At 39.7% G+C, this 19560-nt stretch overlaps 1 protein-coding gene across 1 annotated transcript in view; it reads right to left on the bottom strand.

Moving 5' to 3' along the window:
- The window catches only part of CERS3 (ceramide synthase 3), a 110704-nt gene that overhangs the window by 24093 nt on the left and 67051 nt on the right, over positions 1-19560 (bottom strand). The window contains exon 9 of the mRNA XM_004372686.2: positions 10109-10262. Within this exon, the coding sequence (XP_004372743.1) occupies positions 10109-10262 (154 nt within the window). The remainder of the gene's footprint in view (positions 1-10108; positions 10263-19560) is intronic.

Raw genomic sequence — 19560 nt, 5'->3', positions numbered from 1 at the left:
TTCCAAATATCCCCCTCACTCTCCTAAAACAACTATAAAATCAACAAAGACACATGCCTTCAGTTTTCCTAGGAAATAGAGAACATTGCAATGTTCAAATTATCTATAAGAAGAGGAAAACACATACAAATTTCAACAGAGCTTCCACAGCCCTCAAGAATGTGGGTGGGAAAGTAGGGACAGGGAGGCTGAAAAGATTCCATGAAAACAAGGTGGGAGTGCAGGACTTAGAGGAAGCACAAGCAAAATCACTCTCAGAAAGAGAAAGGCAAATTATAAATGCCACCGATTTGGACTTGTAGTTCATAGTCCTTGCTACAAAGAAAGGGCATGAAAGAGAAAAACATGAACATAATGAAAGAAATGGAAGATATAAAAGAGACCAAAATGAAACCCATCAAGATGAAAAATACAATAGCTGAAATAAAATATACACTAGATGGGATTAACTGCAGATTAGACACTACAAAAGAAAAGATAAAAACTATGAAGCCATAGCAATAGAAACTATTAAAAATGAAGCATGGGGGAGGGGAGACTGAAAAATGAACAGTAATGACTTGTGGGTCAACGTAAGCAGTATTTGAAGTTCCAGGAGAAGAGAACAGAGAAGAAATGACAGAAGACATTTTGAAAAACTTGTTGAACCCCAGCTTTGATGAAAACTATAAACCCATAGATTCAAGAAGCCCAAAGAAGACTAAATATAAAGTAAAACACACCAAGGAATATCATAATCAAATTGCTGAAAATCAGTGTTAAAGAGAAAATATCAAAAGCAGCTTAAAGAAAAGGACACATTAGAGTAACAAAGATAAGAAAAACAGCAGGCATCTCATCAGAAAGTATGCAAGCCAGAAGACAATGGAGCAACACTTTTAAAGCACAGAAAGAAAAACGGAAACAATAACTTAACAATAGCAAAAAAACCGAAACCAAACAAACAAAAAAACCCTGGCATTCTAAACCCATCAAAAATACATTCTTTAAATGAAGTAAAAATAAAGATTTTTTTCAAACAGATAAAATCTAACTTGCACCAGCAGACCTGTACTACAAGAAATGAGTATCTTCAAAGGGAAAGGAGAACAAGGAAAAAAAAAAAAAAAAAGGTACCAGATAGAAATTGGTATTTACACAAAGGAATGAAGGGAGCCAGAAATGGTAAATATGTAGGTAAATATAAAAGACGTTTAAGACATTTGAAAAATTTCATTACTTTAGAAGATAACTGACTGCTTAAAGTGAAAATAATAAAGTAATATGGAGTTTATAATATAGACAGAATTAAAATGTATGACAATACTAGCATAAAGGAAAGGAGTAAATAAATAAATAATACAATAAAAATGAGGCCTTTGAAACACCCAGTAACAATGCCATTTCTCTGCTTGGGAAACAAAACATGATTTATCTCCACAGAGAGGGAAATGTGTGCAGATAGGCAGTGATTCTCAACTGGGGTAATTTTGCCCCCAAGGGGACATCTGACAATGTCTGGAGATACTTTTGGTTGTTACAACTGTGCGATGGGGTGCTACTGGCATCTAGTGGGTAGAGGCCAGGGATGCTGCTAAATATCCTACAAGTCACAGGACAGCCCCCTTCAACAAAGAATTATCTGGCCCAAAATGTCAATAGTGTTGAAGTTGAGAAACCCTGAGATAGAGACGGACTTACTGATTTAAAGGATACATCTTTAACACATATCACTCATGGACAAAGAAGGCCGAGCCTGACTGCTGGGATTTCCTGAGGTGACTGGGAGCCAGGAGGGCCACCTTCTTCACTGGTGGGAAATGACGGCAAACGATCAAGGCCCTTGAATGCTCCAGATCTGCCATCCCAGCTCCCCAACACCTTTCTTAAACCTCCTGGAAAAGCCAGGCCTGAGTCCAACCCCCCTACATAGGACAGTGTTCAGGGGCTCAGGCTACTGCAGCCTACCTACCCTTTCCCATTTCAGAAACCTGTAAGTGACAGGTTTTTCTCACCAGACCCCTGAGCAAATTGTTGCAGTGCCTTCTGGGTGGTCTAGGGCTGCTGTTGTTAGGTGCCATCCTGTCGGTTCCGGCTCATACCGGCCCCATGTACAACCGAATGAAACATGGCCCCGTCCTGTGCCATCCTCACAAATGTTGCTATATTTAAGCCCATTGTTGCAGCCACTGTGTCAGTCCATCTCATTGAGGGTCTTCCTCTTTTTTGCTGACCCTCTCCTTTACCAAGCAAGATGTCCTCTTCCAAGGACTGGTCCCTCCTGATAATATGTCCAAAGTAAGCAGGATGAAGTCTCACAATCCTTGTTTCTAAGGAGCATTCTGGCTGTACTTCTTCCATACCTCAGAAAAGGACATACAGTCTTAGAGAAATGAGTGTCCTGGGGGTTATAGGGTGAGAAGAGAAAAGACTAACTGGAATTGGAACTGACTTGGTAATTATGAAATGTATGGGTATATGGTTACACCAGCACTACGGATTTCTACACATCTCACAGTTTTCAGAGTAATTTCTTTTATATTATAGCACTTTATCCTTACGATAACTCTAGGCAAGGTGGCTTCCAGTGGTGAGCCTTCCACAGCCAGCATTCTCTCAGCTGGGGAAGTTAGAGCCTCAGTCCTAAAGGGGGTTCTGGGCTGTGCACCACAGCATCCACTGTAGCCTCTTATCTCCGCCTTCTCCTTCCCCAAACCTAAATGCCAGTTCCCAAGAAGGGAATTACGATTTCCCTGTGTAGGGAGGAAGACGAAGAACCAGAGGGCTTGGGTTTCTACTTACATGTGTGGTCTTGGAGAAAAGTTTTTTTCTTCTTTTTTTTTAATCCTCTATGTTTTCACTTGCAAATTGGAGTTAAAAATGGCTTCGGTTCTCCTCTATGGCCTCACTGTGTTTCACTCCTCCCTCCTTTACTCTCTTTCTCTGGACAGCCAAGATCCTGAGGCCCTCCCAGAGCCTGGACTTTTCTTACATTTTTCATGCCATTTTGCACCCAAGTAAGTTGTTAAGGATTTTTGGGGTGCAGGTGGACTTTGAGGCTTCTATCAATTCATACTGCATAGGTAGTCATCTGTTGTAGCTATTAAGTAGGAGCAGTTCTGACCTTAGACTTTGTCCCCACGGTGGCTGGGCCTCAGTGGAGTGCTCTGGAGACTGAGTCAGTGCTTCCAACCCACCCAAATGACTGAGAAGAGCCCATTCCATTCCCTTAAACGACATGACCAGTGTTAATGTTTCCGGCTTCTTGCTGAAAATATTACTGAAGCAGAAATAGAGGCCAAGTCCTTCAGCGCAGTATGCAGACAGAGACTGGACTGATGTGACAAGGCTTGAGTCAAGCCCCCAGAGCATGGCCACAAGGCCATAGGGAGAGTGTGTGAGCCTAGTACTGCTCTCTTTAGGATCTTCTGAGTCAAGGACGTGTGACAAGGAGGCGTCATTTGGAGAAAATAGCCCCTTGGGAGTCCACAGTTTCACAGATGGAAAACTTACTATTCCCAAAACAGAACACAGATACAGCCATCTGCATCATAAATCATTCAGGCGCTAAAGCCCACACGATAAATCAAAATGAAAATGTTTTAAAAGTACTTACACATATCTACAAACTGAATGAATTTGCAGTAATAAGGTTTCTTTGTATTATATAAAGCTCTTCTGAGAATTATGCATTGGTGGTGGGGAGGTGCCACAGGGAGGGGTGTGGTCATGGAAAATAGTGGGAGATTCACAAAGATGGTGTTGACCAGCATCAAATCTCCCTACACCTGCTTTTACCAATCTCTCTGGCCCAAGAACCCATTAATACAACTTTCACATCCTGGTGTGAATGTGTAGATTAACTAACAACCCATGGATTGTGCTTGTCCCCCTAGTCTGGGCTGAAACAGAAATAGAAACTTGAATCCCACATAGGACGTCTGTATGTGTGTATATGTGTGTATGTGTGTGTGTGTATGTCTGTTTCACTATCAGTACCATGGAGACTATCCACTCCTTTCAGGAATATGTAACATTTTATTCTATTAAATGATTATAAAAAATCAAGGGATGTCAGATCCTTTTTAATCTCTTTTTAACTGGATCTTCTCCCATCCCTCACCCTCCTTTGCAACTTCAGCAAGATCTGATCAGTGGCACAGGGGGACATCCTCATACCACATTCGGGGCAGGGGAAAGAAAGGCAGGATGTGAGTATCCCTGCTATTCCCCAAAATACTTTCATTTGGTGGCGCTCATCTTGAATGAGTCCCTTCATTTTACAGCTGTGTCAGTTGACTACCTGCCAGTCAAATGACTTGAGTGGTCCAGTACCCCCAAAGAACGGGCACTTTGAAAGCACTCTCAGAAAAAGATAGGTTACATAAGAAATTTAAGAGCATGCACAAAGGGATAAAGGAAGTACGGAAGATCATTTGTCAGAATTCAATAATGCATGGGCAGTCCTGGGGAAGAGAGGTCTGCCATTTTTGAACAGACACCTAGCAGCTAAAATCTCCTGAAGATGAGTCCTCACTCAGCTGCTGGCATCCAGCTGCTTTTCCATGCCTAGCTTAAGAGGAATAGAGGGTGGATCAGAGAAACCCAAAACAAAATATTGTTTTAGTTATTTTAAAATCCTAACATAATCCTTCTCCACCAGGGTCAGTTTGCGTGGAATTAAGAGCTGAGAAGACATAATGCTGCAGTCAGTATCTGAAAGAGGTACTGTGCACCTGGATTTGTGTAATCACAACGACTATCCTTACAGGAAGAAGTTATTTTAGAAAAAAAAAAATGATGAATTTCCAAATCGCTTGGAAAAAGACCTTGAATATCCCAGTATAAGAAAAGGCCTGGATAAAAGATATCTGGGCTAAAAGCAGGCCACTACGTGGGTTCCAGTCCTGACTGTCCCCTCAACCTTAGGAAGTCCCTTTCTCCCTCAGAGCCTCCATTTCGCCATTTGCCAAATGAACCCTCCTTCCAGTTCTGAAATGGTCTGATGTGCGTGGCTGTTATCTCAGATTATGAAAGGATGGTTGGGACTGCTCCCAAGCACTCATCTGTGCTCCCTTGTGGTGCTCGTGGGTCTAATTCAGGAGGCTTCCCGTCAAAGGCAAAGCAGCACTATTTCTATGGGGAAAAGACAGCTGGGAAGAGCCACGCCACGTTGATTTACTTGTGGGCCCTGCTTCTCACTCATCCTACACTGTCATGCTTTTATTATTGCAGAGCCAGGTGGATGGTTTCCTTATTCAACTATGATTTCTTTAAACAACTCTCCCCTTTTAGGTTTATAATTACTCAGGTTTACGATTACTTTAAGCTAGAAAATCCCCTAATAGGAATACCTTCAATGAGATTTTCTAAAGAGTGCCCCCTCTATGAGTAGCTAGGATTCATTGATTACTGGTACGATAATAATAACAAAAATAATTAAGTAAAATCAAATATAAGATTATGAAATTTGTGAGAAATGATCATAAGCCACACTACACACACAGAGAAACACATAAAGCAGACATATACACACAAACACACACACAATATATGTAACGTGTATCACCAATGTTTTGAGGACATACATTCACAAATAACGAAACTAATGGGAAGGCAGACAAGCACAGCATTAGCAGCACGGGCTCTGGAGTCTCAGGCTTTATGGGTGTGAAACTCTACTCCTGGGTGACCCTGGGCAAGTCATGTAACTTCTTCACTCACCCTCGCTCTCTTCCTCTATAAAACAGGGATAATAATAGCTGCTTCACACAGTAAGTATGAGACTCAAAATCAACACAAATCATATGTGTGAAAGCGAGTGGTAAACTGCAATGCAATAGGAAAGCCTTCAGCCCTCTCAAGGGGGGCCTTGGTGTCATGGTACGCATTTAATGGTCTCTTCCAGTTGTAAACTTCTATGTTGCTTTTGAGCTGAAAGCATAGTGTAGAAGAATATTCAAATTTCAAATTCTTTAAACCAAGCAACTTTGCACAGTTATTTTTATCATTCAAAGTTTATAACTCTCACTGTTGTTTCTTAAATAAATTGTCAACCTAGTTAACCTATATAAATACTCAGAAATATAGACATGTGAATTGACAACATTTTTATAATACTCTATTTCAATCTTCAGCTTTCATATTTTTATGAAGGTTTGTTCAGCAAAGTGCAGTTTTTATATCTACTATTATCTATGAACACAAGAGATTTGGAGGCTTCCTGGATGTTACAGATTTGGTATTTCTTCACTAACAGGCTGACATTTGAGAATATGAATCAAAAAGATCACCTGGAATGTGAGTCGTGAAAGTCAACTTGGAGAAGACAGCTTAGAAAACTGTCATTGGAGCTCTTGGCTGCAAGTCAAGGACTCTGACACCTGACACCAGCTGCAGCATGATCTCCCCAGGCAAAAGGAAGAGAAGGCCTGACTGAAAACCAATCACAGGCTACTTGGAATTTACAGGCTCTCTGTAGTTTGGTAGAAAGAACCTGCTTAAGTAGTGATTATGATAATGATATAATAGCTAATATTTATTGTATGCTCACAATGTGCCAGACACTGTTCTAAGGGCTTTATCCCATAGGGCAGGTACTGATATCATTGTCCCCATTTTACGGGTGAGAAAATGGAGACAATGAATAAAAGTAATATACCCAAGATCACACAGCCAGTTAATGGGACAGTTGAAAGTTGAATCTATACAGAACCTATACTCTTAATTATTACCTAATTGCCTCCTCTCAGGTGCCTAAAGGAGTGACTTGGGGTTAAAATAATTGAAAAACATTTTTCGTATGATTTTTAAAAAGTTCAAAACTAAGTTAATTAAAGGATTACCGTTAAATTTTAATCTATTATCTTGATAAATTAATTTGTTTATGTACTCATTTTTTTATTCCATAAAGTATTTAAGTTAATTTTCTGGTTATTAATTCTCTGCTTTGAATCTGAGTAAGAATAACAGAAAAGACAAAGTCTTACCAGTTAAGAGGCTCAAGTTCCAGTCTTGGCTTTGGCATGAAATTACTGTGTAAATTTGGTCTAAGACTCAGTTTCCTCATATTTATTAGAGGAATGTATCATATCATCTTGAAGGCTCCCTCCTTTGACTAAAATAGTTCAGACCATGCCAAGTGTCATTTTCTGAACTGAACAGATACTGCGAGTTGAGTTGCAGATGGCTGAGGCAGGTTGTCAAGGGGCTAGTTTCTCCATTGAAACGAATGGCTATACACTACAGCTCCTCCTCCATGACTTCACCAGTCTAAAATGTCACTGCGACATGGCAGGAGTTGGCCAGGATCCAGTATGATAATTAGAAAGAAGAAAATAAAAGCTTAAGGATGATCAAGTTCTCTTAAGTAATATTAAACAAAAGCACGCTATGCTCCTTCTAATTTCCTCTAAAAGCACTTCTTACATTTGCAAAGAGAATGACAAGATGACTATGTCAGCCTGTGATATTTCCTGATATAATCTATGGGCTGGTAGTTAATCACAAAATCACCCATGCTATAGGAACCAGTTACGTTTCTGTGCCAAGTCTTGTTCTCAAGCAGCAAGATGCCTGCTAAGCATGGCCAGTGTATGTAAGTGTCCTGAAATTATAGTGGTATTCTTATTTTACGGAATTAAAGAATGAAAGCAAATGGTGGCAGATCCTCATTCATCACATGTATGCAATGGCCGTAAGATGTGAATATTTTTTTTAATGCAATTTTTAAGAAGTATAATCCCTTTGTTCTTTTCAGTCTATCATGCATATTCACGAAGACCATAGAAAGATTAATAAATTATTTTGTAACTTTCCAACCTGGCTTGGTTTCCCTGAATTATTTATTCATTTGCATAGTCATAATTATTTATTGAGAGCCTAGTATATGTAAGGAACTTGAAGGCACACATTTTCAACCTCTGTTACAAGAAATTTTTGGAGGCCTGTGAACTTCCCTGGTTTTATTTTTTAAATATTTAAAAATGAGTCACCTTAGTAATGACTGAGGTTTGCAACCTCAGTTTAAAATTAATAACCAGAAAATTAATTAAAAATATTTTATGAAATAAAAAAATGAGTACATAAACAAATTAATTTATCAATAGATTAAAATGCAACAGAAATCCTTTAATCAACTTACTTTTAAACTTTTTTGAAAGTATAAGAAAAATGTTTTGTAATTAGAGTTGAAAACTGACTTGTTAGTTGTTTCTCTAAGAATGTCAGCTCCCACCTCTGCCCTTCCCCTCCCTTTATGGTACAACTATGCCTTCAAATAGCATTCTTTAAAAGGAGGCTTTATGGCTCTGGAGAACTAAGCTGATTTCACAGCCAGTTTTGCCACTGCTATGGAAAACAGACTGCACATGCAAGCCAGCTGAAGTCATATGAACTAAAAGAATTAGGGCTGCTGAGGCCTCCACTGCTGCTGTCAAATTGCAATTGGAAACAGCTTTTCCAAAGTATAGCATGAGAAATCAGGAATTCTGTCCACAGCTCCCCGACCCTGCTAGGTTTTTAATCAGGCTTGGCATGACCCATTACAGATCAGGAATATGAAAATATGATGAAACCAAACGAGAGTCTTCTGGTTTCCCAAGCTTTACTCCCCCTGGATCTCTTCCAGGCCTGTAATTATTGTCACTCACCAGTTAATAAGAGGACAGTTTCTGCCTGGTGACAGGCACCGCAGGAAGACTTGGCCCAACAGAAGTACAGGTTGAGTTCAGTGTCCTTCCCCACTCTAATCACTGGATGTGCAATTGGTCTAGCTACTAAAATTCTTCAACTTATCTCAATTACTTCAACTTTATCACTTAGAGGTAAAATACAATTTTAGAGATCATAGAAAAACTATTCAGAATGTTAATGGACTTAGAACTATTCAATGAAAGTTTTTTTTCTTGGCACTCCAACTTAAAGGAAAAGAGTCAGATCTCAAGAAAACAAGGTCATGTCAGTAATTTACTTAAAAACAAACAAATAGCTTTGAAGGTTTGGTTGAGATTAATCCAGATGTAGCCCAATTTCCTCTCTCTGTGTCTAGATCTAGAAGTTCAGAGACAGAGGAAACTCTAGACGTCAGTCATTGCAATCTCCATTTCATTTGTCTGCTTTTCAACGATTTTTGACATATTTACTACAGTAGGAAAATGAACTAATCAGAGAGTTGATAAAAAATGAACTTACCAGATTAATTACTGGCATACTTCTTGTATACAAGTCAATCATTCTGATGACGATAAAATACTGTCTCATACATGGACGGTAACACCTGAAAGTGGGCCAACTTTCAACTTGGAGGGCCCTTAATTAAAACTTGCCTTAAAGGCTCAACTCAAACTCCATCTACTCTATAAAATTTTCCCTGCTCCCCTTGAGTCAGAATTAATTTTTCTTTTGTCTTTTCTTTCCTAGCAAGTTTCTGAGATCTCTACTTAACACGGAGCATTCTGTACAATAGAGTTTGACGCTAGCAGGTAAATATCACTTGCTAGACAGGCTGTTTCCCTAAGGTCAGTGATTGCGTTTTATTCAGTTCTGTAATGCTCCTCTCACCCTGTTCTGGAACTAAAGCCCAGAACTGAATTCAAAACAAAATAAAACAAATGAAAGACCTTCTATTGTCTAAAATGTATCATTAATCTGTTATTATTTAAGGAAGAAAATGTTTTTAGTCAACGAAGTACAGCCAAATGATGGACAATATTTCAGAGAATAGGAGAAAGCTCAGGGTTCACATTATGTGCAAATTGGATGCTCAACAAAGGTAAACATAAGTCCCTGAAACATTACTCAACTATCAACATAAACCTTGACCCAAACTAGAGCAAATTTTGACCCATTAGGAAATTCTTCAGAAAATCAGCAATCCATTTATGGATAAATAATTTTCAAAATAACTTGTACTCTAATATAAACAATTTCTTAACAGACTTTAGAGACCTACTTACTGAAAAACCCAGCTGTACTGTAGAGAAATTTTTATCAATAATTATCAAATCAAGAAAAAATAATAATTCTGGTTAACCATGAATTAATTAGAACATTACACTGTCTGGGTATCACCTTTAATCTGGCAATGAAGTCTACTTGTTATGAGCGATAAGACTTGCACAGCCCTTACCTTCGTGAATATACATCTTTTGAGCATCTTCAGGATGAGAAAACTCCAGTACAGGTGAAGGCCTTGCAGGACTATGAGCTGTAGGTTGAGGAAGATGTATGAAAAGAAAGGCTCAAGGTAGTACAGAGGCAGAATCAGCGTGCAATATAAAATCCTGAAAAACCAAACAGATGAGAGAAAGTACTTGTGAATTTTCAGTGACAAACAAATACCTTTTCCTCCAAGGCATACAACATATATTTAATTTCTAATGATGCCCAGGAATTTCTCAAAGAAAAAATTATCTTTTATATTATTATTGGCAAGCAACAAGGAAAAGTACCGTCAGCCTCCTGGAAGAAAGGTTAAAGTGAAAAGTATTTTCACTGCTCACTGCCCTATACTATAATGTTTCTGTGACTCTGTTTCCTCCCTGCAAACAGAAGAGCATACACTAAATCTACTCACCATCCCAGGAGGGGGTGTTATGAAGAACAAATGAGGTAACGCATGCAAACAGATTTGTTTACATGGGATTATTATTGCCTTATGACACAATCTCATTTATCTGGCACCAAAGTTGAGTGAAGAATTCTACAAAAGTAAATTTTCCAGATAAAAGAGGCTTTTAAAGAAGTGAAAATTTCATTATTACTTCCACTTCCACTTTCTAAAGAGAGTTGCACACTTCCCTAATTTTATAAACAGACTCCTGTACAGTGTTCACTGTACTGATGCCCTAAGATGCACAGGGACTCAAGGTACTGTTGCAGTATGAAGGGCTAGCTGTTCTTTACCCAAACTCCATGCACTGCTATGATTTTAGAGTTCACGTATAGATTTGTTTATAACTATATTAATTATAAAAATAATTTATTCATATAAAATTGGAAAAATAAAGAAAATTGTCCACAGTCCTATCACCTTAAACAATTAATATTGTAATTTTGGCATATTATCTTCCAGTTTTTTCCTATACAGATTTAAAATTTTTAGATTTAATTTTTAAATTCACATACAGCAAAATTGTTTTTTGGTGTATAGTCCCATGACACCAGTGTCTAAGTTAATGAAAGTAGCCCTGGTGGCACAATGGTTAAGTGCTTGGCTGCTAACCGAAAGGTGGGGGGTTTGAACCCACCAGTTACTCTGAGGGAGAAAAGACCTGGCGAACTGCTCCTGTAAAGATTACAGCCTAGGAAACCCTATGGGGCACTTCTATTCTGTCACATAGGGTCGCTATGAGTCGGAATTGACTCGATGGCATCCAAAAAACAGGTTTATGTAACTACCATCACTATCAGGATACAGAACAGTGTCATTATCCCCTCAAAACTCCTTCGTGTTATCTCTCCCCCAACACTTGTAACCACTTATCTGCTCTCCATCTCTTTAGTTTTGTCTTAACAAGAAGATTATGGAATCATACAGTGTGTAAGCTTTTGAGACTGGCTTCTTTCATTCAGGAACCCTGGTGGTGTAGTAGGTAAGAGTTCAGCTGCTAACCAAAAAGGTCAGCAGTTTGAATCCACCAGCTGCTCCTTGGAAACCCTATGGGGCAGTTCTACTATGTCCTATAGGGCCACTATGGGTTGGAATCGACTCGACAGCAAAAGGTTTGGTTTGGGTTTTTTCTTTCATTTATCATAATGCCTTTAAAATCCATCCAAGTTGTTGTGAATATCAACAGCACGTTCCTTTTTATTACTGAGTAGTATTCTATTGTACGGATGTACCCCAGTTTATCTGTTTACCTGCTGAAGGGCATTTGGGTTGTTTCCAGTTTTTGGCAATTACGACTGGAACTGCTAGGAAGATTTATGTACAGGTTTTTGTATGAACATAAGTTTTTATTTCTCAAGGGTATAGATGTAGGAGTGTGGGTCATATGGTAAACGTATCTTTAACTTTATAAGAAACTGAAAAAACTGTTTTCCAGAGTGGGTGTTTTACATTCTGCCATGGATTGAATTGTGCCCCCCCAAAATATCTGTCAACCTGGCTAAGTCATGATTCCCAATACTGTATGTTTGTCCACCATTTTGTCATTTGGTGTGATTTCCCTCTGTGTTGTAAATCCTATCACTATGATGTTAATGAGATGGATTAGTGGCAGTTATATTTATGAGATCTACAAGATTAGATAGTGTCTTAAGCCAATTTCTTTTGAGATATTAAAGACAGAAGCCAGCAGAGAGACATGGGGACCTCACACCACCAACAAGGCAGCATCGGGAGCAGAGCGCATCCTTTGGACCTGGGCTTCCTGCGTGGAGAAGCTCCTCGACCAGGGGAAGATTGATGACAAGGACCTTCCTCCAGAGCCAACAGAGAGAGAAAGACTTCCCCTGGAGCTGACGCCCTGAATTTGGACTTGTAGCCTATTAGACTGTGAGAGAATAAACTCTTATTAAAGCCATCCACTTGTGGTATTTCAGTAATAGCAGCACTAGATGACTAAGACACATTCCCACCAGCAATGTATGAAAATGCCAGTTGTTCCAGATCCTCATCAGCACTTGGTATTGTCTTATACAGATTTTTGCCACTGTGATAAACATAGCACTTGTATGATTTTACGTTCATTTCCATTTAGCTTTAAATCAAACATGTTTTACACTGCTTGAACAACTTGGTGCATATAGCTTTTCACAAATTGAAGATTATTTCTTAGAAGCATATATTTCTAAATGCGAGATTACTGTTTCAAGGTGTATAAACATATTAAAAGCTATTAAAACATTGCCAAATTACTTTCCAAAATTAGAACAATTTATAAGGACAGCAGTAAGTTATAAGAGTTTCATTGAAAACCAAGCAGTACTGAGTGAGTTTAAAATATTCTAATTTAAAAGACAAAACAATTTCAATTTGTATTATTTGCAATACTTTTACAGTCCCCCTATGTACGCTTGTTGTTAGGTGCCACCACATTCTCTTCAACTCACAGTGACCCCATGTAGAACTGCCCGATAGGGTTTCCTTGGCTGTAGTATTTACAGAAGCACATCACCAGGTCTTTCTCTTGCAGAGCCGCTAGTTAGGTTTGAACTGCCAACCTTTCAGTTAGCAGCTGAGCACTTAACCATTTGCACCACCAGAGTTCCTTTACATCTGCTTAGTACCTCTATTTCCTTCTTGTGAGTCATTGGTTTCAAATCTTTGACTATTTGAAAAAAACAATAATATGAACTCTGTATAATAAAAATTAGTAATTTATTATAATTCTCATGTTTGTTTTTCAATTTTAAAATGTAATAGTTTCAATGGTTTTAGAAAACTTAGGAATTACAGAAATATATAAAGAGGGTAAACAAATAAGAATCACCTAAACTCTCACAACTCACAGGTAACCTAGCATGTTTTGGCAAACATAACTCAAGATATCACTCTTAAAAATACATTCTTAAAGGTATTTTATTTTTGCCTCTGCATCACCACATGATTTTATATAACTGGGATCACACTCTATGTGTGATTTTGTATTCTGTTTTTTCACTCAATACTGTGTTACGGAGATTTTTCCATGTCAATGAATATAGGGATATAGGAGGAGTCGGCAAACTTGTTTTAAAGGGTCAGATAATAAATATTTCAGGCCTCTGTTCCATATGGTTTCTGTTGCAACTATTCAACTCTCTCATTGTAGCACAAAAGCAGCCATAGACATTACATACATGAATGGAGGTAGCTGAGTTCCAATAAAACTTCATTTACAGAAACAGGCAGTTGGGCTGGATTTGGCTTGTGGGCCATACTTTTCCAGCCACTACTATATATCATCTTATTTAATGGCTGCACAAAATTCCATACTATAGATATACCATAATTTATTCAACCAACCCTTTATTGATAGACTTTAAGCTGTTTCCAAATTTTCACTATATTATAAACAATACTGCAAGAATTACTTGTAAAGACATTTTGATATAACTGGTTATCTAATGTATGTAATGTCAGGAATTAACACTAAGGGGGCATAAATTATTGGAAGTACACTCAAAGTTCAGTAAACGTGGCTAGATTTAAGATATAAGAAAATGCCTGTAGATTAGGAATAATCAGATAATGTAGTACAAAAACAAAACAACACAACCAAACTATATTCTCAAAAGTGATCAGCAGCCATGATGTTTTTATCTTCTATTACATGGCCCACGGCCTTGCCCCTTATTAGGCTCCATACTGGGAATTCATCAATGTCAAAACTGACAAAGGAGCCCATTCAAAAATATCTCCTTCACATATTTTACCAGAAAACGTGAATAATTACCTAAATATATAATTACTAATTCTGATCCATGCAAAGAAAGAAAGAAAAGGACAAGGTGCATAGTGTGGGGCTCTGAATGAACTAAGATGTCCCTGCTCTCTCTGGTTAAAGGAAAGACAGAGAAAAGATGGTTCCAGTTGGAGGGAACTACCTATACAAAGGCCCCCCCCAGGTGAGAGACATCATGGAAAATTCAAGGAGCTAAATGAGGCGAATGTGGCTTAAGGGAAAGGAGCAACAGGAAGGATCCTATGAGATAAGGTTGGAGAGGAGAATGTTGGCCTTGAAAGTCAAAGTTGGAGATGTGTTCTTTACTGTAAATGCAATGGGAAGTATTGCCAGTTTTAGAAAGGGGAGTGACACACCTATCACAGAATCAGCAGAGCTGGGTTCGAGGTCTGACACTACTGTTTTCTTCTATAACCTTGCACAAGTCTGGGAGCCTCCTGTTCCTTAGTCACCAGGTAGAACTAACCTCACTCCTTGAACGGGCGCCTCTCGGGAGACACACAAATTTAGAGACAGAGAAATGGCAGCTGCTATTAAAATGCAAGCACCTCTGAGAGAGCTGAGCCTCTGCACAGAGAGGAGAGGTGTAAAAAAAGGCGTGGGGCAGCCTCAGACCTCCTCTAATTTCACAAGGAGGAAGGAGAATCAACAGCCCAAGGCTGATTCCTATGAGGTGAAGGTCAGACATGCTTCCACCCTCCAACCTTTTTATTAATTCTGACTTCAACCGTCCCTCCCATGGCACTCTCTACTTCTCTGTTGAGTTCGATAATTCATTGCAATGGATACACAGAACTCACAGCAGACAATACTCATGATTATCGGGTTTGTTAGGGAAGTAACAGGTTATAATCAAGTTCAGGAACACTCAGGATACAGTTCTTCGATCAGGACAGCCTCTTCTCAGCCATGCCCACAGGCAGGTGTCTCTCTGGCCCTCAGCCTCTGCCCTGCTAGGGCAAGCATTACAAAGCTCTTTTAATTTTGCCAGTAAGTGCCCCGGGGCACCCCACTCTGCCAGCAAGCTTCAGCCCTGAAGACGCTCAGCTCTAGCTCCATTGGCTGGCAAACCTAGCTCCACCAAGTACCCGGAGTCACCCTACTCTGCAGCAAGCCTCCTGCCCACAGGTGCTCAGCTTTCTCACTCTGTGAGCCTGCAAGCCCACCGAGCCATCTCCTGCCAGTCTCCTGCCTCTGCTGCTGCCATTTCTCTGCCGCTGCTTCCTGCAGTCTTTCTTGTTACATCTCTCTCTCTCTGTCTCCTGGTTCCAGGGGCTTCTCAGTGCAGAGATCCTAGGTCCAAAAGACACACTCCAGTCATGGCTCTTCTTTCTGGTGGTGGTGAGATCCCCCCTTCCCGCCCCTGGGACGGCTCATTTTAAGCCTAGTGGGATGGCAAAACTGACCAATCCCCTCATTAGGGTTCCATATACACTATTTGCATGGCCCCACCCCCACAAGGGTGCCATGCACCTTATTTAGCAAGCTATCTGATCCCCTTAATGGGCCACAAGCAACTCACCCAGTCATTTGGTGAGAGTTACAAAGATTATGGCTAGAAGGGCCATATTAAGTAATTCACTGCACCGCAAGAGGTCAACAGCATGGGCTGCAGCACCTGTTGAATTTGGATCCTGGCTCCCCTGGGGTCTTAGGCAAGTTACACAGCCTCTCTGGGCTTCAGTTTATTCTTCTGTAAAATGAGAATAAAAATACTCACCTCATCAGATCGTTATGAGGATTAAATGAGTTGATAAATGTAAAGAGCTTAGCATATTGGAAACACTCAAAAAGTGTTACTATTACTGCTATGCAGAGCCCTGACAGCGCAGTGGTTAAGAGCTAGGGTGCTAACCAAAAGGCTGGCAGTTTGAATCCACCAGCTGCTCCTTGGAAACCCTATGAGGCAGTTCTACTCTGTCTTATAAGATTGCTATGAGCCAGAATCAACTCAAAGGCAGTGGGTTTGGTTTGGGTTTTGGATTACTACTACTATGACTACAACTACTCTTCCACCACCACCCTTTTTCCTCCCCCTGCACAGGGCTTACAGTAATAACACAGTTAGAGCAACGCCTAGAACGGGGTGCTGCTGAACTAGCTGGATGTTCTGCTCAGGGTGGGAGGAGAAGAGAGGCCCTCTGGAGAGGGAGAGGAGGGTTGTGAGTGGGGATTATGTACTGAACATTCCCTGTGCGGGGACAGAGCGGATGGGAGGCCCAAGAAGTGTGAGAGGGGTTCAGAAGGGAGTAGCATTTTGGCACTGGCAACAGCAGGTTATGGGCACTGCAGTTAAACTGTCAGGACCTCTTTCTATTTACCCAGTGTCCTCGCTCAAGAATGGCTGGATCTTTCGATCTAAATTTCCTCTCCTCCTTCTCTAAAAGAAGAACAAGGAAGAAGAGAACTGTAAACACATCCACTCTTCCCTACTTGCTCCCTAACATGGGTGCATACATGTGTGCGAGCACACGCGTGAACACACACTCACACACTTCATCATCAGCCACTGCCTTAAAAACTGAATGGAATTTGCCTTTGCACAGAGAACGCCGAAGTACTGCTGTACTCCTACATTCACCGACCAGACTGCCCCCGTCCACCGCACTTTAATTTTCCCAATATTGATAAATGACTACTGAGAACCTGGACTGCAAAACCACGTTTCTTCTCTGTTTTCACTTTTGTTTACCAAAAGTTTGAACAAATCACATTGTTAGTATAAACAGTAGCTGGTTTTGCTGGGTTAGATAAGGCAGCCACAAAAAAGTTGTATTTTTCCAATGAAAGCTGTAAGTTTCTTGCTAATTGTAGATTTTAGCATTGAGCCTTTTCAGGATAACAAATACTGGTTCTACAAGTGAACGATATCTACCTGTGAGATGTCTTACATTTCAAAGTGACAGTATAGTTGAAGAAAACTTAATGAATACTTAGTGAAGGCAAATGATGCCTGTTCTTAATCACCCATTTTAGTAACTAAATTCAAAATATATCTGTGTTTCAAGTGTCCTGTTTCTAGTCTTGATTCTTCTATAACTAGAAGATCTGTTCTAGTGTGATCCTAGAAATATCTTAGCTCTTCATCTGAAAAATAAATATGGGGTCTGAACACTTCAAAACTGTCAATGACAAGAAAGACAAAGAAGGGCTGAGGAACTGTTCCAGATGGATGACAACTACATGAAATATGTGATCCTGGACTGGACCCAGTACTGAGGGAAAAAGTAATAAAAGACATTATTGGATGAATTGACAAAATTGGAATATGGATGGTAGATTGATAGATTTCCTGAAATTGATCACTATATTGTAATTATGTAAGAGAATTTCCTTGTTTTTAGGAAACACTAAAGTATTTAGGGCTAAGACGACATGTTTCCAACTTTCCAATGGTTCAGAAATAAATGTATATACATATGCACATGTGTAAAAAGAGACAGAGTAAGGAAGAGAGAAAGAGAAAGACAGAGACACAGAGAGAGACAGGGATTGACGGACAGTAAATGGGAAAAAATGCTAACTGGTAGATCTGGGTAAAGGGTATTCATAGGGCTTTTCTGTAATATACTTGAAAATTTCCTGTAAGCTTGAAATTATTTCTGACAAATAAATAGATGGATAGATAGGTTGATAAACCAAAAAACCAAACCTGTTGCCATCGAGTCAATTCCGACTCATAGCGACCCTATAAGACAGAGTAGAACTGCCCCATAAGGTTTCCAAGGAGCGTCTGGTGGATTCAAATTGCCACCCTTCTGGTTAGCAGCCGAGTTCTTAACCACTGCACCACCAGGGCTCCAGATAAGTAGACAGATAGGACTAAATTATGAACAAGGTCCCTTATTCTAAAATTCTGTAGTTTGGAGAAGGGTGAGCATAGCTGTCCTTCATAAATGTATAAACAGTATAAAGAAGGTGCCAAGCACACGGGGCTTGAGAGAAGGAGCATCTCTGAGGGCACACTCCTGAATTAGACATTTAGTACTTGGTCAGATTCATTTTTCTACCTCATAAAGTGTGTAACTGGAAAGTCTAGTTCTGAGATACACATCTGAATGGCAACTCAAGGGACTGGCCTCAACTTCAACAGAGCCATTCCTGCATTGCATGAGCCCCTCCTTTCCTTTGCTGGCTACACAGAGGGTGTTGCGCCATCCCAGGAGAGCTGTGAGTGCTCTAGGATGCTGAAGCCAACTCTGGCACCATTAGAACCCATGCTGTGTCCTCTACTCATCATACAGAATCAAGGCTCCAGACCTGAGGAAAGAAAAGGCCACCATGTCCTCCCTCTTGTCTTCCACCTGTGAACATCAGCTAAGAGCACTGTTAGACGTTTGCAGCTTTTCCTTTCCTTTGTTTTTAACTGTCTACTCTCTGTTAGCCATTCCAAATATTTATATGATCCCATGGCCCATACAATTCCCTTTCACATATGACCCTCCCAGGGTATCTTTGTTCTACACTAGTGATAGCTGGATCATCAAAAGCTGACACCTGAGGTTCAATATACCAGTGGTAGGAACAAAAATTTCCTCGGAGGTATGTTATTTATTTGAATATTATTAACAGTTGGAAATAGTTTTATTTTTTCCTTTTAGGAACATCTGAAAAACACAGGTCAATATTAATAGTCTTCAAATGTATGAATAAGGTGGTGGATACAAAGACACTGCCATATGATCTCCTTGCAGGTAGGAACTGTGTCTTACTCATCCTTGCATTCCCCACAACATCTCCCTGTGACGAGTTCAGGAAATGGAACAATCAGCCAGTCTTACCACCTGTAAGCTTCAGGTGAAACAGATAGTCCAGGCTCAGGTTGCAAAATCAGCAAAACAGGGTGCTCCTAGTAGTTGTTATTTATGGAAGAAGACTGTCAACAGTCAGGGGAATGATTTACCTGACCCAAGGAAGGTCTTTCTAGCCTAGTGATTCTCTGGTAGTATTTGTACACTATTCAAGTAGACAGATACATCAGATATATAAGAAGTATTATTTTAAAACAACAGTTGGGAATACAATGTGAAAAACACAAGCCAGTGATTTAAATGATTTTGAACAAAAATGCAAACAAATGAGGTTACCAGGCAATTAAATCAAAGCAATATGACCAATGCCAATTTGAATTTCTGCTAATTTGACAAGAGTAACAATACTTAGAAAACCAATGTAATTAATTGACACTGGG

Source organism: Trichechus manatus, unplaced genomic scaffold, assembly GCF_000243295.1.
Source record: "Trichechus manatus latirostris isolate Lorelei unplaced genomic scaffold, TriManLat1.0 scaffold00019, whole genome shotgun sequence".
Lineage (NCBI taxonomy): Eukaryota > Metazoa > Chordata > Mammalia > Sirenia > Trichechidae > Trichechus > Trichechus manatus.
This window is presented reverse-complemented; position numbering and strand designations above follow the sequence as displayed.